This window comes from Schistocerca serialis, chromosome 7 (assembly GCF_023864345.2).
Source record: "Schistocerca serialis cubense isolate TAMUIC-IGC-003099 chromosome 7, iqSchSeri2.2, whole genome shotgun sequence".
In the NCBI taxonomy this organism is placed as follows: Eukaryota; Metazoa; Arthropoda; class Insecta; order Orthoptera; family Acrididae; genus Schistocerca; species Schistocerca serialis.
The window spans coordinates 612,171,950-612,196,756 of NC_064644.1; the positions used below are offsets into that span (position 1 = coordinate 612,171,950).

Consider the following 24,807-nt stretch of genomic DNA (forward strand, 5'->3'; position numbering starts at 1 on the left):
CAAGCAGTTCACCACCGAAGCTGTTCAATCTTACAAAGCTCTTTCCGTGACAAGGACTGTGGGCCAGACCATAATTTCCAATGTTTCATTACGATACAGTAGCCAAACTACGTAAACAGATACGTTGTTGGTGGCCAGCACGGTATTAATATGTCGTTGCACACTGAGCAGTGGAGTTCAAAACATTTGCATTTAACGAAATTCCTTGTGTACTCGCATATATTTCACGTAAAACTTTGTATCACTGTATTGGCGTTGTTAGTACATAATGTATATGTTATTGTCCTGTCTAGGTAAATGTTTTCTGTGTATTGATGTTCTTTCTGTCTGCCGCCGGCAGCCAGGAAGTTTGAGCCCGTGTACAGTGCATGCACCCTGAATGTGGCAATCGTGCGACGTACTAAGACGCTGTGGTTTGTTAAGAGGCGTAGTTATATAAACGGTTCTGTAACACGGTAAACATAGGCCTAATGCAGTATACATTTGAGATGACTGTTGCTTTCAAGTGCATGTGGAGAATGTAAGAGAATCTGAACAATTGCAGGACTCCACAGAGGGTCGCGAAGCAACAGCGGAGCCCTCACTGGAAATAGCAGAGGTTCCCAAACATCATCATGGTACTCAGGGGGGTTTCGATACGACCGAAGGGGTAAATATTTAAGTCTTACTGCGCTCTTGCCTATAGTGCAGAACATTAGCCTCGCTAGGAAAAACGCAAGCACCAGTGACGTAGAATTGCTTTTAGTACCTTGTATTAGCGCGTAGAAAGACTCTTCCAGAGCTCGCTAACAAAATAACATCCTAATTTTCTAGTTTAAAAGAATAAAATGGGTAATGTTACCGGACAACCGAGAGGCTCTGGCTTGTAAAGATATGACTTTTTAGATCGTAATACAGTTTTACCTCGACGGCTACGTAAATCATAACAGACGCTGCTGAAAGCCGTCAGTGTACCACTAGGATCGGTTATTAGAAGTGATGTTTGAAAGATGTAAATGCGTCGTTTTTGGAAACATGGCAACATAGTTCGCAAAGTCACTAATGAATTTTAATTGCTAGCTTCTGAAGAAGACGCGAGAAACAAGCAAATACCTTGAAACACGCTGTTTCAATGGAAACTGAAATGATGGTCACCGTTATTCCTCATGATGCACCGAGCGAGGTGGCGCAGTGGTTAGCACACTGGACTCGCATTCGGGAGGACGACGGTTCAGTCCCGTCTCCGACCATCCTGATTTAGGTTTTCCGTGATTTCCCTAAATCGTTTCAGGCGAATGCCGAGATGGTTCCTTTGAAAGGGCACGGCCGATTTCCTTCCCAATCCTTCCCTAACCCGAGCTTGCGCTCCATCTCTAATGACCTCGTTGTCGACGGGACGTTAAACACTAACCACCACCACCACCTCATGATGCTCAATATGTCCATTTAATGGGGAATGCCGGGAAACATATCTATAAAGAATAAAACATAACTTATTATTTGTGATAAAAATGCTTCCGTTCTTCTAGGCGTCACTGTACGTGAATAATTTACTTATGTCTTCTAAAAAAATCAATGAACTGTGATGTTATACATATCTCACTAATATCCGCAGGTGCTTCCTGCTATCCTCATGTATCTAGTACTAATAATATTATATGTGATACCTATAGTAAAACACCGTATTTTAAGTATTTCAATATTGGCACAAACTGTCCACAAGTTTCAGTATTTTACGTACCCTGCAGACTTGTTGATTCTTTTTTGTACCGACTTTGGTGAGAGAGAATAACAAACGGCATTCTCTGAGGGAACTACGTGCAAGGACAGAGGCAGGGTGGCGTGTTTGCCCGTGAGTGGTGCACGCAGCCGCTAGCTGGTGCTCGCCGCCACGCCACAGTGCCGTCCACACAGAGTGGGCGGCAGAACACCAAGTGCAATCAAGATACGAGTTCGCTCCGTGGGTTTGTACATAGCTATGCCGCTAGGTGCAAAACGCTCTTGTCTTCCTCGACAACAGCGCTGAGTAGAAAGAACTCACTCTTCGCAGTTGCCACGCCATTAAATGTCGCACGTTCCTGAGAGCTCTGTCCACGCTTTTAGCCGTAATGTCAATAAAGAGTAATGTAGTGAAATACAGATTGTTTCCATCAGTGTTTTTTTACGTTAATATTGACATCGAATGCGGTCGAATAGTCGCACACCATGTATACGGGAATTAAACTGCGAATTTCAAAAGCTTCGTACACAGCCCTTTGCGTCTTAGTGTCGTATTTTACTGAGGATGTACAAAACGGTGAGTCGTACAAATATTCTAATACAAAAATTAGTATCGTATTTGATGAAATAGATCCCATATGAAAATAGAAATGCTCTAAGCAGAGCCAGTGTTCTTAAAAAATGCATTCATTTGTTTCATGCTTCGCTATTTATTGATGGTGCTCTGTCAAGTTGTGCAAATTTTTTACTGCAGTGTTCTATTTTTAGACTTAAGTTTTTGAGAGTTTCGTGTGCCTAATACAGATGTTTAGCTTATAGTGCAACGTACCTGGTTATATAGCCGAACTAATGCTGTAAAATGTTTCCTTTGTTAATTTAATAATTATGCCAAGACAGTTTAACCGCTGTAAACGTTGTTTCAGATCTGCACAGGAGACGAAGGGAGATTCACATAGGAAAACAAAGCCAATTAATGTAGCCTTATAAAGTTAATAACAATGTATCCATATGTGCTAGTCATTCTCAAAACAACGATCTTGTAGTGTTACATAGCATGAGTGTAATAAATTGGAGTAGAATGTAGCATGCTTGATTAAGTAGAACCTGTAGGACATAATATTTGGTGTTTTAAAAGTAAGTCGCAGTATGCTTTCATTTCAATATTCACAATGTGTCTAAATATAGGAATGGTAAATTTGCACAACCCCTCGACAGAAAAATATTAAACTTTTTTCATATGCAGTGCAACCTGAGACTTCTTTTTCTGTTTAAATATGGCGTCTACAGCTCAGGAGAGAACAGGCATAATTCTTTACTTATCTCGTGTTCGAATTGAACTGGGTGAATGGAACCAGCCTTGTTTCATAAGTAGCTCGGAGTTTATACAAAACGATATTTAACCGTCGGCACGCCTCTTTAATACGTAACTTCCAAAAACAAGGTTGTCACCTACGCACATATTTGCCGCTATTCGTACTTGAACAACATAGTTGAATACAAGAAACATTTTCGTAATCTCTTACTTATTTTTAAAGTCACGGACATAGCTAATTACACTTTTACACGGTGGGTAAGCTAAAAGTAAACACATTTTTTCATTAAACGTAACTATTTCAATCTCATAGTGCCGCTAAGAGTTTTGGAACGTGGCGTCAAATTCAGCGAAGAAACGTTCAAGTCCCCTCCAGTGGCTTTTTATTGTTAATAAAAAAGCTCAAAGTAGGCAGTTTCAAATCGTTTTATATAAATATTCCGCGCAAAGGAATAGCAGTGAGATATCAAGTTTATCAGTAGGTTGTGATTTTTCTAAGGTTTTTATTATAAGTAGCGTTGCAAATCATTGAAGCAATTTATCAGGGTAAGGATTTACTTTCTATAAACTTCCAATGATGACTTACTTCCTTAAATTATAAGTCCTTACATGAAACCGTCTCTTTAAACCATGTTTTCCACAGGAACTGTTCGTGTTGTGTCTATACATTCCTTCCATCATAGAGCAATGCGCTGAAATGTCAGTATGTTTGTTACCATCTCAGGAAACTGAATTATTAGACAGTATGCTAATAATACTACTTGATATACGCTTCTTGTAACTTACATGTACACCTCTACTCAGTACTGTTTATAATAGAAAACTAGTTTTAGATTATTTTGTACAAGTTTTATAACTGTATGTGTGTATTTTCTTGGCGGCAATTTGTATAGTATACATATCAAGGCAAGACATTGTATTGGTTGCTCAAACAACTGCTTATAACTAGCTGCTATAGAACTGTTGTCTGTGTCATTTTGATGTCTGTTGTGTGTAAGTGGCCAGTGTGACGGAGATCTCAGGGACTAAGACACTTGCGGAAATTCGACGGCTGACTCAAAGCCTGACACGAAATCAATTGTTGTTTTAAATAATTGTCTTTCCCTAAGCGTATCCGTCACACGGTCACATGTCGTTCTCAAAATATTTATGTATATGTCAATAACGTTACTAATATATTCGTTTTTGTCCCTTTCCCTTTCCTTCCACCCCTAGAATGGAGCGGGAGTTGGCAGTGAAAGTGGCGGTCGAGGAAATGGGTAAGTTGACTGAGTTACCTTCATTTATTTTATTTTCTATTTCCTTTCTCACAGTTTCCGATAAGAAGGAAAGTATTACAATGCAAAAGTAAAGTAGTGTAGTTGCCCAAAACAAGTTGCGTTCTTGTAAAGGAAAAAATTACTGATATCGCAACATCGAAATAATCACTGTATAAGACGTTACGCCGTGAGTAATTTAACAAGTTATTTAGACCGTATAACGTTGCTCAGAGTCTAATAAGAGCAGTACGTAACATTTCTTCAGGTCTGTGAAAGAGTGTCCGAAACACAGGAAGATCTAAGGGAAAATGTTCGAGAAGCATCCAAAACTCTTGTCAATTCTTAACAAAAACACACACACACACACACAAAGAGAGAGAGAGAGAAAGAGAGAGAGAGAGAGACGCCTTCTCATCTTTCGGTTACCCTGACCCCCCACGTCTACGGAGTATGTATGCAGACACATCTACGTATGTACATAAATATTCCACACGACACAGTACTATCCGTGACGGAGTGTACCCTATACCACAACTAGTCATTTACTTTCCTGTTACACTCGCAGCAGAGAGCAAGGGAAAAGCGACCGTCTGTATGCCTCAGGACGAGCCCTGATTTATCTTAGTGTTCCTCAGGCGTAATGTATGCCGCGCGGGATTAGTCTAGCGGTCTGAGGCGCTGCAGTCATGGACTGTGCTGCTGGTCCCGGCGGAGGTTCGAGTCCTCCCTCGGGCATGGGTGTGTGTATTTGTCCTTAGGATAATATAGGTAAAGTAGTGTGTAAGCTTAGGGACTGATGACCTTGGCAGTTAAGTCCCATAAGATTTCACACACATTTGAATTTTTCGAAATGTACGTTGGCGGCAGTTGGAATCGTTCTGCAGTAATCTTCATGTGCCGATTCTCTATATTTTCTCATAGTGTTCCTCGAAAAGATCATCGGCTTCCCTGCAGGAATTCCCATTTGAGTTCCTGATGCATCTCCGTAATACTCGCGTGTTGTTCAAACCTACCGGTAACAAATATAATGGCCCGCTTCTGCATAGCTTCGTCTCTAATCCTACACTGGGTGAACGTTCTTACATCTGTTCAATACGCATAATGAAAACTATCGTAGAAAGGAGTGGAGTTTGCTGCCGGATGCTGTATAAAACTCATTTCTTTTCATGTTATCTTGTCTACATATTTGAAACATTTATCCACATTGTTGAAGAGAGTCTGTGAAATGAAACACGGAAACATGTGGTCAAGAAGAGTTGCTATTCTTGACATGTGAACGCTACAGAAGTCGTGAACGCTCCACCTTCATCAGGTAACAAATTGAAGAAGGAGATTATCGATACGAAGGCAGAAGTACTATTACTGCTATGGTGGACGTGTAGTTCTACAAGGATCCTAAGAAATATCAAACTGCAGTTTTAGTGGCGTAAGCCAGAGGTAACTGACCTTATAAAATCCAAATTAAAAGATGAGATTTCTCTGTTCCTCTGCTAGAACGTGTGTAAATTTACCAAATCGTACTGGAGTCAATGACACTCATAAAATTTCGAAAACCAGGACTCTTTGACACAGTCTTTCTACCAAATTACATTTAGGCCAAGAGACGGATAGGTCGCGTGATTCGTTTGGTTAAGAGCTGCTTCGCTAGCAGCCAACATAGGTACTTCGCTTTAATAAATGACTACGACATTAACTGACATGTCACTTATTGCAAGCAGAATAAATATCTTAAGCTTCCTGGTAATTGAAAATTGAGAGCCTGTTGGGGTAATGAACGTGGAACCTTTGCCTGTCGAGGGAAAGTGCTCTGCCGGCTTTACTTATTTATTTACTAATGAATGGTCTGGTGGGGGCTCAGGGGCAACAAGAGCGGGCAGGGGTCGGAACCCGAGACCTGGCCAAACTCTCCCCCTCACCGCCACCCAACCTGTGGGGCGCACCAAAATGGGAGACACACGAATCAACAGAAATGGAAGGTTTTGTTCTTTATATACTTCCATGTTTTGTTGTAATTTTTACTGTTGTTATGAAATTGTGTGGAACATACTTCATCCACATAGAAAAAAATAAAGACTGAAAAGAAAAAGAAAAAAAAATATTTACTGTCCGCTCTCCCTTCCGCGGAGGTCGGAGGTAGAATCGATCGTAGGCGGCTTAGACACCGCCGGAGGGTGGGTAGGTGCCCTCAGCCCCAGGCACCCCGCAAATGAGTGGAGTCTAACAAAGATCCCTCGAAGATAGTTGGCAAATACTTCTCGCTAACGTGGGCTGTGTTCCAGTGCTGCACGGATTGTTCGTAAATGGGTGCAGAAGTGGGATTTAGGTCCCACGGAATAGGCAACCGACCGCCCACCCCTTGACCCACGTAGTGGCATCAAATTTGGCGGCGGGAAAATGTTTATCCTCCGTCTATAGAAACATTCGCGGTTCGATTGTGTCTGGTGGCACTCGCAAAGAGCAGGCAATGATCTGCCGCACGAATCAACAGACGTCGTGTGAAGAGTCGCAGGTCCGATTGTGTTGAGTTGCTGGCAAAGGAGACAAAGAGGAGAATTCGACAAACCAATGTTGTGCAGTCGCTGTTTTGTGGCAAATTTTCTGTTGACCGTGTGATATCACATTGCCCGGACATCCGTTGGGAGGAAGGGCTGTTGGATGGTATTCCACACTGGAAGGAGGGGTATTTGGTCTCCATTGCATTACGGGGAACACGGCACAATAGTACGCCGCAAAAATCCTTTGTCCCGGGCGAACGAGTATCTGGCAGACAAGTATTGTGTAACTATAGTTGACGAAAAAGGCCGAAATGTGACACAAATGAGGCACGATGTGGCCGACAGACACTGGTGGTGAGGTGGACGCAGGCGGGAGGAGCGTTAGAGATGTGCGGCGTTCGGTCCACTGTCTTCTCGCGGTACTCACAAAAAAGGCCGCAGCTCGCATATAGACATTGACGAGGCCGAGGCCACCATCCCGTCGGGTCTCATAACGGACTTTAAACATGATACCAGCCATAAGATGGAGTCCGCCTGGAGGTTGCGCCCAATCGCCGTCGGTAGAGGGAGAACCTGCACGATGTGGACCAATTTTGGTGCCACATAGCGATTAAGGAACTGAAAGGTTTGAAGGATGTCCTGGCGGCGCAGGAGGTTCTGGCGGATGTCGTTACCGGTGACATGCAACAGGCGACGGAAATTCGTTGCCGATATGCGTGTGACAGTGGCAGTAAAGGAATTCCCAGGTACCGGAACGTCCACACAAGCAGCAGGGGTGCCACATCAACTTCCTGGAGGCCTTGTCCAATGTACATTGCAGAAGATTTGACGACATTCGTGGCACTGCCAGTGTCAGCTCCGTAACGTGTAATCAGTTTGAGGGCTGCTCGAATCTGAGAGCCATAGCGAATGAGGAGGAGGAGGTTATCAGCGTATGATGACAGCGAAAAGTGGTTTGGCGAAGGGTGAGACCACAGAGCTCGGTCTTCAGGCGCCCAATGAGGGGCTCTAGGGCAACAGCATACAGGAGGGTAGAGAGCGGGCACCGTTGCCGAATTGAATGGCGGATGGGTACTAGCCCTGACGTGAACTCGTGAAATGCCACTGCTGTTAAGTCGCCGGAGGACGTCGATGAACAGAGGGGGATTGCTCAAGCAGGCTGTCACCGAAAAACGGGAAACGGTGGCGCACTTTATCCAAAGCGCCATCGAAATCTATAGCGACGATCGCTGCACAGAGTGTGCAGGCCGCTGCTATCACAATTCCCCTGTGGCAGTCTGTATGTTAACACGTCCCCCAAGCGTCGTTTGCTCTGGGCAGAGGACATGATGGAGTATTGTCTGGAGACGCATCGCCAGTAAGCGGGCGTTGAATAGGGTGACTGTCGAACCGTGGGCTGCTTTGTAGACCGGAATTATGATACCCTCAACAAAGGCGGGTCTTGCGGGTCTTGATCAGATGCCAACAGTTCTTGAAGCATAGTCGTCCACCACGTTGCCATGAAATCCCGGAAGGCTCGATAAAACTCAATCGGTAAGCCATCAATGCCGGGTGACATGTTGATTGCGCCCTTATCGTCTCGTGTGACCGCCACAATCAAAGTATACGCCTCTGAGTGGGGGAGCGCGTGCGTGACGTAATGCAAAATGGAGTAATTTGCTTCAGTATCGGCGTCTTCTTCTCCGTAAGTACGACGGCAGTATTCGACGAATGCATGAACGATGTCATACTGGTTGGTAACTTTCGGACCATGAGGTGTGACCAGAGTGTGATGAGCTCCCAACGATGCCATCGTTCCTCGGACACGTATGTGGCATCGATGGAATTTCCAAACCCACGTGATCGTGGTGCTCCGTCTGTATTATCACTCCCTGCAATTTGCGGCAACCAGTGCAATTATCCTTGCCTTAGCAGAGGTAAATTTCTTTATTTTCACACGACCGGTTTCGGACTGTTATAAGCCCATCTTCCGGTATCGTAGCTATGCTGTGAACCCCCGAGCGCCGCGTGTACCAGGCGCAGTTTGCTGCCTTAGTTCTTTCCATTTCAAACTGGGTGTCTAAGATTGGTGGCTGAGTATCCAATCTCGGAGAATCGCATAATAGAAATCGACAGTGTTGCGATGGAAGCCGGCCAAGTCCTTCCTATATCTCATCAAAGTCCTCCAGATCGCAGGTTTGGCGCAATCCATCGACCACGTCAGTGTCGAGCGGTAGCAGAGAAGGCATCGTCCGCAGGCTCCCTATGTGTTGGTGAATTGCTGGCGACTAGTTAGGTCACGCAAATAAGAAGTATTTAGTTTCCACGGCGCACGGCTGCGCCCTACAAATTGTGGCGGAAGGAGGACTGTGCAGCAGTAAGAGCAATGGTCAGAAAAGGCCAGTGGCCAGCGTTCGTCGCCCCGTATCGCAGATCTAAGATTCTGTGAGACGATATATTTCTAGACGGCTTGTGGAATGACTGGTAAGAAACATATGGCCAGAATGGTCGCTATGTTGGACTTCCCAGGTATCGTCGTGCAGGAGTCCCACACCACTATATGTAGTTCCTGGCATGTAGTATAGTGTGGAACCTGATCTTTTGGGTGCAGAAAGTAGTTAAAATCACCTCCTAGGATGCAGTGTTCGTATCGCCCTAAAAACAAACGAGTGATGTCCTTAGGATAGAACTGGGCCCATTCATGTCGTTGGTCGGTGCCCAAAGGGGCGCAGACAGTAATGAAACGTTTCCCCACGGCAGTGAGTGCCGTGCCGCAAGCTGATGGAAGAAAGGCGACATCGGCGACTGAAATCCCGTCGCGAACCGCTCCGTGGCGCAAGGAATCAGAGGCTTGGGCGGTATAGCGATTGACGTCTGGGAGACTGGCCGAGTGAACTTCCTGCAGGAGGGCGAAATCAATATCGTAAGCCAGAACACATCCTGCATATGGCGCATTTTCACCCTGGAACGGATGTTGTTGGTGTCGATGGTTGCTATCCGATAACGTGGAGGTGGACCGCTGGAGGGTGGTCCACTCTGACGTCAGTGGAAGGGCGCAGGTGTCGCGTGGAACGCCATCCCGCTCGCCCCCCGGTAGTGCTGGGGAGGGTGTGATTAGTGGAGCGGCGTCGACGGCGCACGATCCCGTAACGGGTCCTGCTCCTCGACTTCCTCCTTGTGCCATGCCGTGGAGATGGGCACGGGTATATCGTCCATTTTTTCTTCGTGGTGTAATTTCGGCTGTGCTAGGTCCATTAAATACTTCAGCGTCCTCATGGTGCCTTGGGGGGACGGGCGCAGGCACACCGGTGGATGTCACTGCGCTCACATCGTCTCCTTCACCTAGTGGCGGATTCGGAAGCGTCTTTCGGGTCGGCGGCGGCCTCGTCCTCGACCTGCAACGTCTCCTATTGGCCAGAAACGGTGCGGCGCCTTCTCTTGCGACGCTTCGGAGGACGTTGTTTTCCTTACGCAACCTTCCGTTGCCGACGACGCGAAGGGAGCCGCGTCGCTCTGGCAAGGCCACCCTCGGGGCGATGAACGTGTCTGTCGCGTTGCCGAGGGTTTGGTCAGCGGCCGGTCACGCCGGCGCTGTCGGAGCGGGTGCCGTCCGAGGCGCTCTCCGTCGAGGTATGGTCTGGCTCATTTGTGGCGTTCGGTCGGTGTTGCGAGGCTGCGGGAGCCGCAATAACACGTCACGGTAGTACCGTAGGCTGCTACGTGCGTGGTCCTTTGGATTCTGGATGTTGTGTAATAAGCCGGTGTCAACATTTGGCTCTAAGGTGGCCTTCTTTGAAGCACCAGGAACAACTCCGAGGCTGGCCGTCATATACCTAATTATTGCATGGCATCCGCGGATCTGTAAGTAGGACGGAACGTGGCTTCCGAGATCAGTGGTGACCAGTCAGACGCCGTTTAGGACAGGATATGTCCGAAACTGTGTCCACTTCTCCGCACAATGGCTGTGAACTGTGGCGCGACGAGTTCCTCTGCAGGAATTTCGAATGGCAATCCGAAAATGCGTATCGCACGCATACCTAAGCCCGCTCGGTCGAGTGTTACCGCCCCCACATTGCTATCAGCATGTAAGAAGAGGAGCCCCTGTCTGGGTTCCTGTAGGATTCGTTCGCACGCTGCGTCGTTAATGATTTTAACATAGACCGTGCTGCTCACGATCGGCAAATGTATAATATCGGTCGCCGGGATCTTGACTTCCTCTCGTAGAAAATTCTCGTGAGAAGCATTAGACAAGCTGCAACCAAAATTTTCTAATTGTTTTACAATCTGCCGACAAAATCCGCACGACCACAGCGACAACGGCCAATTAGCCGGCGACGATGGTAGTCCTTGGCCGTCCTCGGCTAAATCTTCAGGATGCCAAACCTTAACGTCATCGTCCACGAAGATCAGGAAGGCAAATATCTAACCACCATATCATCTCTGCCAGTGTTCCACCAGCAAGTAGTCAGTCAATGGTCCTCCGTAAATGATATCCTGAAGCGATTCGACTAAACTGTACAGATGACACTAAAGGTTTTCGTGTATTACATTTGTGCACCAGCACTGTGACAGCTAACGTTCACTTTCATGTCGATAGACTCGTGATTTTTCTTTCTTTTTCGAATTACTGCCATATAATGAGTATGTTGCGAAAATTAAAATCAAGCCGAACCAGGATTCGAATTAGGATCCGCATCTTACAGCAATCAGTCACTTTAATTGTAAGACTCTCTAAGCACGTGGGCACTCCTTTGACCACAGGAAATCGCTACATTCAGACACGTACGTAACGGAGACAAAAGTAAATGTACCTTCATAGTGCAGCTCAGTAGAGCACGCTGAGTCTGCAGTTTTCAACACTGTTCGGCGTAACAAGCCTACAAGGAGACCGCGCCTTCTCCTCGTCATCACTTTCGTCCAAATGTATGGTCTATGCGGAAAAGTGATAGAAGTGGGAACTCTAGACGGCCAAACACTTAGCAAATTATCATTTTTGGTGGTTTTGGGGAGGCATAAGCCAGTCCCTCAGAGACTCACACCTAGTGAGTACGTGGCTGGCGGCCACGGAGCCCCGAGCTGAGTCCTGGCATTGCTTCCTCTTACTTATGCCAGGCTCCTCACTTTCATCTTTCCTGTCTGGCCGCCCTCGGCCAGCTCTTGTTCTTTCCGGACGCTGACGCTATTAGGTTTCGAGGGCTAGGGGTGTTTCATTTTCCAAACTATACTTCTCAATCAGCGTCTGACCCAGAGCGGGCGGCTGCGAAAGGCGTCTGTATCCCATGTTAGGGGAGGCCTCCAGAACTGTGGAAGACAACGGAATACCACCGTAGATTATCTTCCCTGCATAATACAGTCTCCATTTTATGAACAAAAATGGCTTCCTCTCATGTTAAATCAGTGTCCGAGGTAAAATACTCCCCCATTCGGATCTCCGGGAGGGAAGGGGGGGGGGGGGGGTTCAACTTGAAAGGAGGCAAAAAATCAAAACGAGAATTGGTAAATGTTAGAACCCTGTAACAAGCAGGAAAACTGTAAAACCTTAAAAGAGAGATAGAAAATAATCATATGGACTTCGTAGGAGTTGCTGAGGTAAGATGGAATAGACGTGGAGAGTTACAGTCAGATGAATGTGTACTGTACTGCTCAGGACGAGAAGTAAAAGGAATGAATGGAGTAGGAATGATTATGACAAAGGAATTAGCTAAATGTGTGGAATATGTGGACTATGCAAATGACCGGGTTATTGGTGTAAGACTGAAAGGAGCACAAAAAGATTTACTGATTGTCCAGGTGTATATGCCAACTTCAGAACATGATGACCAAATTGTAGAGGAAACGTACAATATAATAGAGAGGATAATGGACGAAAATAAAAAATGCTGCAAAATAGTAATGGGAGACTGGAACGCCATTGTGGGAAAAGGGAAAGAGGGAAACATAGTAGGCAGTCATGTTCTGATGGCTTTCTGATAACAGTAATGATTCCATTACCGAAAAAGCAAGGAACCAAGAAATGCAGTGAGCACAGGACAATCAGCCTCATTTCACATGCAGCCAAAGTGATGTTAAGAATAATTAATAAAAGACTTGAAAAAGTAATGGAGGAGAATCTTGGCAAGGAGCAGTTTGTCTTTAGAGGGAATACGGGTACCAGAGATGCAATAGCGCTCCTACGAATCTTGAGAGAAAGGTTTATCGAAAAAGGAAGAGCCCTATACATGTGCTTCATCGATCTAAAAAAGGCATTTCACAATGTGGTTTGGGATAAGCTGGCGACTATAATGAGGGAAAAGAGAGTGGACTGGAAAACCAGCAGACTTGTAAACTCATTATATCTTAATCAAAAAGCCTCAGTTAAAGTGAGAGGATAAAGTACAAACTGGATCGGACAAGGAAAAGGAGTAAGACAAGGATGCTGTCTATCACCTATTCTTTTCAACCTCTACTTAGAAAATAGGATTGACCCCGCTCGTTAGATGAAAAAGGAGTAGAAATAGGATGAAGAAGAGTAGGGTGTTTGAGGTTTGCTGATGACATGGTCCTTCTAGCCACAGGGAAAAAGAATTACAGGATTTGGTGGACACCATTGAAGCTAACGAAAAAAGTTATGGAATGAAAATTAACACAAATAAAACAAAAGTATTGGCACTAGGAGGAAATAAAGAAATAAAAAATATGCTGAATGGAGAAATACTAGAAGAGGTGCAAAATTTTAAGTATCTTGGAAGCAGGATAGACACCGACTGGAAGTGCACCACAGAAATTGAAACAAGGATAGCAATGGCAAAAGAGGCATTTTATAAGGGAAGGAGAATTTTCTGCAGCGGTCTGGACAGAGAACTCAGGAAGGGACTCATGTCTTGTATGATGAAGAGGTACTGAGAAGAGTGGGAGAGAAAAGACAGGTACTAGATGTAATAAAAAGAAGAAGAAAAATTGGATTACTCGTGTATTAAGAAAAAATGACAGACTTATAAAAACAGTTCCAGAAGGATATGTAGAAGGAAAAAGGAAACGAGGAAGGAAGAAATTTCATATAATGACATACAGCAGCCTTAAGAAGGAAGCAATGGATCGCAGAAAATGGAGAGGCAAAGGACCTGCTAATATAGCAGAAAACTGATGATGATGATGAAGCCATTTATGTTAGTGTGGCTATCAGACAGTTCAGATCGACAATACGAGGGTTGTGGGGTTATGTCCATGTGTAAAAATGTGTTGTAGTCTAATAAAGATCAACGACAGGGCAATGGATTCTTGTCATAGCTCTGGAAATTTATGTAATAAATAAGAATAAAAAGGCTACTGGTACGAATATTAGATGAAAGCCTGAGTCTCCTTGTGAACTAATAGATCACATCTCGTAGCCCAAGTTTTTGATTAAGCAGTCACAGAGACTTAATAATTTTTCTTTAAAGAAAATTGGGATAACCTTAAAACTTCAATCTATTCAAGTTTAAAACTTCCTGGCAGATTAAAACTGTGTGCCGGACCGAGAGCTTCTATGAAGTTTGGAAGGTAGGAGACGAGACGCTTGCAGAAGTGAAACTTTGAGGACGGGGCTTGAGTCGTGTTTGGGTACTTCAGACGGTTGAGCACTTCCCCGCGAAAGGCAAACGTCCCTAGTTCGTGTCTCGGTCCGGCACACAGTTTTAATCGGTCCGGAAGTTTCATATCAGCACACACTCCGTTCCACTGCAGAGTAAAAATTTCATTCTGTGTTCAAGTTTAGTTTGTAAAAGTGGAACAGATACCATTACTATGAATGCATCTAAATAGCGGTGCTGAACAGATCAAGCTACTCAACAGAATTCTACATTACAGCGAAATCTGATGCTCAGAACGTACGACGATCCAGCCAGTGGTAAAATACTCGTATTTGACTCGCAGTTGGGAGAACAGTGGTTCAGATCTCCTGCCGGCCGTTCACATTTAAGTTTTGCTTAATTTCCCTTTATCTCTTGGGGTGAATACCGCAACGGTTTCTTTGATAGGGAACGGCCGATTTCGTCTCTTCTTCCCCAATACAAGCTTCCATTGCTTAGTTGTCGTTGACGAGACGCTAAATCCTAATCTTCCCTTCTTTACACTACGAAGAGTGGCAATATCTCGCAAGCATCCATGTAGTCAAAAAAATCGCAAAAAAAAAAAAAAAGAAATGGTGTGGAGTACTCATTTCAAAACATCATTCGCCGCAATGAGAAACAAAAACAGTGTTGAAGCATACATAAATCCTTTAAATGAACAGAATTCGGTATCTAGACCAAGACCAACGGATAAAAACTTTGTTGTACCTTTCATGTACAGTACCTTTTACGTAAAGTGTTGTGTCCTGACATCGGTGGGAGAGGGTCAGTCTGCGCTCCTGAGCGGTACAGAGCAGAAGGCAGAAGGGCAATTCGCTGTGAGGCATTTGATTGTTTTTTCTTCTATCTGAGCCAACACTGGTACAGGCATTCACTAGAAATGCAGGTGGTGACACTTAGTACTGAAGTCGTTGTGGAGACTCTTGGACAAATAGGGTTTTGAAATAGTTGTTTATTCCAGACAGGACTAACTAATACACTGGAGGCTAGTTCTAGGGTTAGAAAAAGCTTGAATAACGATGTTACAACAGAAGGCAGTGCAGAAGTCCCAGGAGTGGACGCTAACCACAGTAGCAAACACTAGCAGCATCTTAAGGCAACAACGTAGTTGCAAAACAAAACATACTGAATGTGACACTGGTCACTCTGGCACTCCAAGTGAGAGCTTACATGGAGCTGGACCGAGGCTGGACTCGACGGACGCGGATTCGGCGCCCCGATCGTCTGACTGACAACTCCGCCAAAATACTGAATCTACGGGTGTTAAAGAATCGCGCGGAGGCACTGTTTTTCCCCTTAAAGCCACCCAGCCAATCCCGCTGGTCTCTTGCAGGCGCCTGCCAATCACAATTTGGTTAGGTCCCCTCTACTGCTCCTAAGGCGGGGATGTTAATGCAGTTGCACTAAGTCCATATTTGGTATCAAAATTGTTCAGCTGAAAGCTAAACGTAACTACTCTGCCGAATAAGGCTTGCAACATTATTGTTATACGTCATTTAGCCCCGCCCTTTGGGCTCCCAGGACTAGGGACTGCAAGGTCAACAGTTTTAGGGCGTTTTCGGTCTCTTTCTAACCCTTGTGAGCCTACTGACGTTGTTGTTCTCAGGGCTGGTATCAAGCTGGCTTTATACACTAAGAAGTGCATGTCGGTTACAGAGTTCTACGGTGGCAAACTACCACAGCACCTAGACGACATATGAAGTTCCGTGTTAATTCCTTGAAGAGTAACTAGCGCCCCGGGACAGCGTCTGGGGGCGTCTGCATTTTCGCAAGGCTCTCCCCTCACGGTTTACTTCATGTAACAATATTTCTCCTAGTTTCGTCTGCTCTCAGCATCGTCTCTGCTTCCGCGTCTTGGAGCGCCTTTCTTACAGCTTCAAGATGAAACTACAGTAGCAAGGAATAATCAATATAGCGCAACAGGATGGACAGTCAGAAAAGCTTGTAATGGCGTTGCAGGTTGTGATGAGAAATAACTGTTAAAGAACCAAATTTGATACGTTGCACTCTTTCCGATTTAATTAGTATTGAAGGTAGCCAATCAGGCTGTTGCGCGCGCAAATTCAAGCTTCCCACCACATATACGTAGTGTCAGTTGTTCTCATAGCGTAGATGATGGCGCACGAGACTGCTCGGCCTGTGTCCGGGTTCGATCCTTACTACCGTCCCATGTCCAATTTATGAAACGCTATCTTTCAGGAAACCAAACTAAGCATACTTTTGGCAACGTCTCTAGCGGGCCGTTTGAATTTGCGCGCACAACGGTTTGAATGCCTAACTTCATGACAATTATCTAGGAAACGGTGCAAAGTACCGAATTATTTTCTTAACAACTATTTCCCAGCACAGTCTACCCTTACATGCTTTTCGACTGTACCTGACCACACCGTACTTGCTTAGGTATCATGATCAAAAGACACAAACAGAGTATCTTCAGAACAAAACTTCTGATGATTAACATTTACCACAGTATTAAAAAAAAATACGCTCTTGTTAAGAACCAAGTGTATACTGTATACGTAGGAATGTTTCACTGTATCTTATCCTTGCATTACTAGTATGTTAAAAACAATATTTTGCACACCATGATGTCACTATCAACAGAGCAGTCAACTTGTCCAAAAAAAACTCCCCTTACTTATGTTTAAAACTGTACAGCTCATTGGTGCAACCTAGAACACATATCACAGTTGTGCTTAGTGGTACTACTGGAATGGGAGAGGTATGCACTTTATTTAAAACAACAACAAAATACAGGTAGGAGTACAACATTTTATAGCCTCCAGGATCGCGTGTGCGATAGCCGACTGCACATCGGTAGCAACTGTGCCACAGCCCTGCAGTGTTCTTGTGATGGCTACCGCCTCTCGTCTCAAGTACGTAGGCAAGCGACGCTGTGGCCACCGACCTTTGGCCCATGGCAGCTGGCTGTATAAACAATTAACTCCCATCACACATGCCTGGAACAATGGACCTACATCAATGACTCACCGCACAAGCCGCAATAGGAACCGATACACCTTTCAAGTATTTGCTTCCCTATTAGCGATGTGCAGTCTACATTCTGCAAACACAACATTATATGATTAAAAGTATCTCGACACCTAATAGGAGACAGTAATAAGATGTGTGTCTACCGACCGAACAGCACGGCATATTTAAAAAGAATCGTCACTGGCGAGGCTGAGAGACGTGCGGTGGATTTTTGACCCATTTAAGTGTTACATTCTGAGGTGCTGTAGTACAATGTTCTGTAGGAGACAGGCCATGATGTAACAGTATCACCCCATTTCGACATTTGTTAGTGTGTTTCGTGTTCTACATAACATTTCTCCATACACAAAAAACAGGTCAAAAATGTGATTAACTCCTACAGCAGTGTTTTCACCACAGGAAGAACGGGTGTTTCATTGCAGCAACACTGAAGATGTGGCAAATCTACGCTACAGAAGATTGCTTATACCAAGCTTCTTTGCCCTCTTCTCGACTATTGCTGTATGGTACGGGATTATAACCAGATAGGGTTATAGATGACGTCGAAAAAAACCATTTCAAAGAAGGGTGATTCATTTATGTGTTATCACTAAATGTATGAGGAAGTGCCAGCGATACGATACGAGACTTTTGATGACAGTCTTTTACCGCACAGGCCTGCACGACACTCAGCAGTTGATTTGTTGATTGCACTGATTTGTTTTAGCAAATAGAAAATATGAGTTTTGGTTACACTTGTAAACAAGTCGTGCAACTTTCTAGCGGATGGAACTCAGATACAGGGATGAAATAGACGAATGTGTCTATACCACTACCTGATCGAGAATATCTGGACACCTGTTACATTAATATGGATTACAGCATGTTCATTTCTTACTTTCATAGCCCTGGATTTTAAAATGCATTTTGCTTATTGTCATCAGCACTTCTGTTTCTATAATTGTTTCATCCCAAATTGGCAGTCGTCTAACAGTGGTAAACTCCTTCCACACTTACTGAATCAGCGTGCTCCTATGACTTCTGCATGTCAGCGAAGAGCTGCAATATATTATAAACGTTGATTTGCACTCAGTAGTAGGTCGCTCACATACCATCACTAAGGTCAGGGTACTAGCCTTACAGTCGTTTAGGTTCCAAATTGTTCTGGTATTTCGATATATATTTGCAATTTCGTTTTTGCAATTTGTAGTTGCAGATTACACAAACAAATACTGTTCATTGTGTCTTTCATGCGACGCTAAATGTCAATGGAATGCGTTATTTTCTTCCTCGTTAAGAAGAAAATTATTTTAAAGCGGAATTTTACGCCGTCATTCGATAGAGCATTTCCAAACTAGTAGAGTGCGATATTTTTTTAATCAAAATATATTAAAAGCGACATGAAAACACGAAGAATAGCTAGTACTTCAGGCACACTCGACAGCGGTTACCACACAGGCTTACAGAGGAATGGGCCAATGCGACACATCGAAGCGGACACTGAAATTTTAAACATAGAAATAATACATCAAAAGAAATTCACTGTCAAAATTGTATCTGCTAAGGCGCACTGCAAGTATTTGTTTAAAAGTGTTAAAGTTACAATTTTTTCCACACAAGAACCGCTTGTAAATAGCGGTCTGTATAGCGCTTCGTACGTAATACTCGAATCAGCGAATAAGCAGATGCAGCCGTGACAATAGAGCGTAGCCTAGCATAGCACGAAGTCCAAAGCGCACACACAGGAATTTTAAGCTCTTAAATCATGCCAACAATGCCTCAAATCATTAATTTTTAAATAACCTACAGTATATATCCGCAGCAAAAATGTAATTGTTACACAAATGAATGGCAAAGGAAAGAAAATCAAAGCAGTGTATGATGCTACATTATAGACGACTTCCATCAATCAGGACATAAAGTCTGTTGACATTAAATACTTCATAACAATTCCTATAGCACAGTTCTTATGCTAACTTTTCAATAATGCATAGTTCACTAACAATCAAACAATACCATGTTTTTTTCCCTGTAATCGTCACAAAAAATGTGAATTGCCTATTGAATGACGAAAACAAACATTTTCCTCACTCCAGGCGCATCTGATTAAAGAAATAAACGCATTCAGACACTTCACAGTAGTTACTAGTTCTATTTAGACAGAATGGAGTAATAAATGTTGGGGGTCACTATTCTGCATCTCTAACTCCAATCCATGCATGGAAACTGACGATGCAGAAATGACTGCAGTTGAACAATACTGCCCTGCTGATAAACCTGAAATGAAGAGATATCCTAAAATATATTGTCCAACAGTTTTCTGAAAAATGCTTTACACTGTTAAATTTTGTTTCCGAGAGGCTGAATCGCATTATTAGTTCCCGATGGAATCCGCATTGTATTAACAATCTTTTCATCGTCCTCCTAAAGACAGAAGTGTCGTTATGTGCAGACCAAAAATTATTTTCTGCAGATGGTAAGAAGTTTCGGAAGTAACACTGAAAATTATTCATTGCAATTTTTCCAGATTTTGCTACGCCAGTTACAAGGTTTTTACTATTAAACAGCCCTTTTTTTAAGTTTTTGGTTCTAATTTGATTTGAGGTTCCTAAGACAATAATAAAGCTGCGCAAAAGATAATCCGCTGATACTTATAACTGGCATTGTTGTATACGAATAGGTCATAGCATTCATCGACTTTTTTTTTTCGCTCAAAACGATAAAGTGCGGTTTGTGCACAGTTCTTGCACGAAACCTGACTCATTCGATTTTTATATAGCATTACAGAGAAAAACGAGAAGCTTCGATTTCACGTCAACTACGAATATCCCCTCTACACATTTACTTGATCTCCAATATACTTGAGATCCAACTACAATATTTATCGATTGTACAGTTGCTATGCCTCAAAGACACTTGGAACAAAATGATTACAGATGCAAATACGTGTGACTGACAACGCACTTCCATATCTGAATTCCTATAACATATAATTTGCGGCAATCAGGAACTGAATATATGTGCATATTATAACATGGAATGCCAGGCTGACTGGCAGTACTAAAAAATCTTACGAACAAATGTTTTACATGCTATTTCTTTTGTGGGTGCATTGCATTTCCCTTACTAATCTCTCAGCATGGCATCTCTTTCCACTTTATGTACTCATTTCACTTTTGGTCACTATGGATGGTTACTCATAGATTTGTATTGTAGTTACCACTCCCGGTAGCAAATTGGCAATAGTGTAATAGTGTGGTACTGTATTTCATCGCCTATTTATAAGCAATGGCTGCATTTACATGCGCCCACGTCCAACTTCAATCCATGCACTGATGGTCAGCCCTCTGCAGGACTTCACGAACTTTATCATCGATTTCCTGTCCTATTACATGCACGCTTTGATCGAGGAACAATGGTTCTCTAGATATGCCTCTGCATATGTCCTAATCTATTTTACCTTATTCTCATGATCGCTAAGTCAGATATACGATGGTGATGGCATAATGGTATCGGGAGTTTCTTTAAAATTTCCGAATAGTATTTCGCCAAAAATACTCCGTCTCTTTTCGAATGTGGTGTACCAGTACGTTACGATCTTAGCAATGTCGCGGAGCATCTAAAACTATCCCCCGGCTCATTTATACGGATGTGGCTCATTTCCGGGTTAGTCACAATAAATCACGTAAAGCGATTTTATCAGCAGCAGTGTTTTGTAACCCAGTTCTTAAATGGATGGATTAATTTCTTTAACATTTCTCTCAGCTCGGATCTGCTTTTGCTTTATGTGGTCAATCAACTTTAGCTCGGTCTGCATGTTACTTCTAGGTATTTTACTATAGTTACAGTATTTCTTCTCTTATGTATGCACGTTACGCTATATTTGTTTACATCCAGTCTCTCTATCAATATTTGACGCTCATCAATTCACTGTAGTCTACCAGCATTGCTATATTCTTCTTATAAAGAACGGGATCTTCTGAGACCAGTCTTCGCGTATTGGAATCAGTAACCTAAGTATGTTTTGTACACATGTCGTTACTCCCCACGGAAAAAATACCTACCTATGGAGCATATTTTGCTGTGTACATATATTAAATTGGTATTTACATTGTAGTTTGATAGTTATATTTCATCCTTGCACAGTAAAGTGATACACATCGCAAAACCCAAATCCGTCTGTAACGTGTTGTGATTGTGATCCCACGCAGGAATCATTGACGGATTGGTGAAGGATTCTGATATTTCCTTAGAGAGGCAGTCCCCTACCTAATCCACACATGCACACTCTTATGTGACACCGACTCCCTCCTATAATTGTTATGTAATCTTATCTGACAGAACGTACTTACATGGTTTATTTGACCCATGCACTATGTAATTTGACATATAACTTACAACGCTTCATCTTCCCTCTATTAAATTACACGTGTTGCTGTTATATCCCTTTTATATCTTATATAATAATAAGGCTTCCCAGTTCTGTTACAAATTACGATTACTTCCTGTATATACCGCTTTTTCTAAGTGTACCTGTAAATCACTGTAATATGACAAATGGGTGTGGCCAGGACTTATAATTGTTACCTTACGGGTGGTAATGGGATTGAACATTTTTCTTTGCGATATAGCCTGATACACCAACGACCCCCTACTAGCTTATTGGAGTGTACAGGTTGCCTATGGCGTGCTATTCCCACATCGCAAAGTGATCGTAAATGGATAATACGGAACTGTGTATCATAGGTCACTTTTTTCGATGAAAGCGTTAAGATTATGGCGTAATGATAGCCATGATATCGGGAGTTTCCCTGTCTGGGTATTATTAGTTTCAATATGTAATGCTGATGTTCAGTGTTTCGCTTTAACAAAACAAAAACAAAAAAAAAAAGCTACGTTCTTTGCACGTATACAATTTTACGGCGTTTTCTGCTGACTCTAATATAGTATTTGTGACTGAGCACAGCTAATGCAAAGTAAACTACGCAAAACAACGAAATGTCTTCTTGTCTTGTACATCTCCCGTGTCCAATGTGTCATGTGAACTAAAGTGTATTGCTATGTCACAGTAGTGCCATGTTTTATCATCGGAATACTTACAAGCTCTGAGAAATCTGCTGAAGAGAGACTGCATACACACACTTGTCGCTGCGTGCGTGTTGCCAGTCACTGTCCCAGTGGTGCCAACAAGTCAGCTACACGACTTTTTGTTTTCCTTTTCTACTGCTATAGAATAATTGAGTTACAATAGTAGTGCCACATACGTGTTTTTATATTCGAAATTTTTAATAGGGAATATTCTGAGTAACCTTAATACATTAGTCCTTTTTCTTATGACCTACAGAATAGCATTGTTTATAGGAACCAGTCCTAATTCGGTAACATCTATATATATAACGGTATTGTGGCGAACAGTGTTCTAGATTGCGAAAATCTCTTGCTTTAATATTACACTTCAGTGTTCTACTTATACTGTCTTTGTTGGAGTCTGTGTTAAGAACCTTCATATAGTTTATGAGTAAAAATTGAAACTGAAGGTTGCTGAACTTAGTTTATTATCTTCCCTCGATCCTGATTGTCTGGAAGGTTTACTTGTACACCAGTCAACTTCCAAGTGTTTGTATTAGCCGACAAATTGCAGAACGCTGCTAAATGCAGCACAGAGGCTGTTTTGTCAGCTAGTGTCAAACATGCATAATCTATCTCTAGTTACAAATCGTAGCATGTAATCCGGTAGTACCACTTTCTTTAGCCATGGAAGATGTAAACGTTTCTAATAGACGTGCGCCAGGGCACTTTCAAAACTTGATAAAATGGCTACCGATACATTTGGTGACTCATGGGCTTGTGATCAGACAATAAATCCCATTATATATCGTTACTTTGCACTTGCACCTCAAACACGTAAACCGTCTTATTATCGTTCTCAATAAGATTACCTTACCCCAGGCAATATTCTTCTTGCGAGCAGAAGACGTGAGTCGATGTTAGGTAGTCACACTTCTCCATTTTGTTAAGAATCTCAGTAATATCATTGCATTATATCCACATCCAAACGGTCTATTCGTGTACACATAACTATTGCAATATTACAGGCAGCTCGTTCATTAGATCATCAATTATAGTATTGGACAATTCCACTTTATGTGTTATAGCCACACGATTTTCATATTTTTTCGAAATTGTTTCCAGTGCTTCCCTGGCAATTTTTACAAAATGTCTCTTGCAGCCCTAGCATCATTTTTGTGTAAGAGCAATGATACTTTCATCTCGACGTCATGTCTGTAGAAAGTGTAATCTTTCCTGTGTTAAAGTACAGACGCGTAATGTCACCTTCCTCTCATATCTAGTGCTAACAGCTTCATCCCGCAAATTCCAACCATGTCCTTTGTATACTGCATTTTGTACGTGTGGGCCAGCTCTTTCTGAAATGGTTTAATTGGATTTGATTCTCACATCGCTAAGCACTCGTAAAGACATAATACGGAATTGTACCATTCAGATCAAAATGTCTCAAAAGTAATACTCTGCAGGGGATACAGTGCTGTTTCTTAACCTTGTGGAAGACTGTCAACATCGACAAATGAAGATACTAATTTTAATTTTAATAATCAACAGCCTCATTTGCACCGTTTACCTAGAATTTACCAAGGTTTCAGTCGGGATAACTCAACATTCTTCAGGATAACGGTAACTACCGTTTGTCCAAGCTAAAACTACAAATCCATTAGTTATCGTCAGACTATAAAAACTTATCTGAAGCTGCCTCGGCCCCACTTCACGACCACGATGGGGCAGCCACGAGTGCTGTACTGGAACTACAAACGGTAGTTACTGTTACTCTGAAGAAGGTTGGCTTATCCCGACTGAAACGTAGGTAAATTCTAGGTAAACGGTGCAACTGAGGCTGTTGATTACTAACATTAAAATTAATATTTATACAGTTGCTGACAGGGCCGCGAAATGTTGAAGATATTTAAATGAATGTTCTGTACAGAGTCTCGTCTCACAGTTCTACGTTTTGGCAGTAAATTTATCATTTTTTTAACGTTAGCCAGTTTTTTCGAGGGGAGTGTTAAGACCAAATCTAATCATAACTGTCGTATTAAGAATTAAGTATGAATGATGTTGGAAAAAATGACTGTATAATAACACTGCTGCTATTTTCCTCAATGTTTATTAAGGATGTATAATTAATATGTAACATATTAATAATATTTCTTACAAGATGGTTTATCTTCCTCCAATCCTGTCTTTTTTTAATTTAAATATTATAAGTTCATATAGATGCTCAGCCATTGTAGCTCACTACTCCTACTTCCAAGTGGATAAGCTATAATGATTGGAAGTTTTAAAGAGTTGTAAGTAATAAAAACGCACATAAAGCAATGAAAAACGTTTTATTTATCACCATTTCACAACAGGACAGTTTAAAACACTTAAATTACCGATACAAAATTTATTACCTCAAAAATGTTGTCACTCTAGCTGAAACAGTTTTACAA

At 42.8% G+C, this 24,807-nt stretch overlaps 1 protein-coding gene across 1 annotated transcript in view; it reads left to right on the top strand.

The window, feature by feature from the left end:
* Positions 1–24,807, top strand: part of LOC126413295 (uncharacterized) — a 640,882-nt gene that overhangs the window by 37,854 nt on the left and 578,221 nt on the right. The window contains exon 7 of the mRNA XM_050083195.1: positions 4,226–4,269. Within this exon, the coding sequence (XP_049939152.1) occupies positions 4,226–4,269 (44 nt within the window). The remainder of the gene's footprint in view (positions 1–4,225; positions 4,270–24,807) is intronic.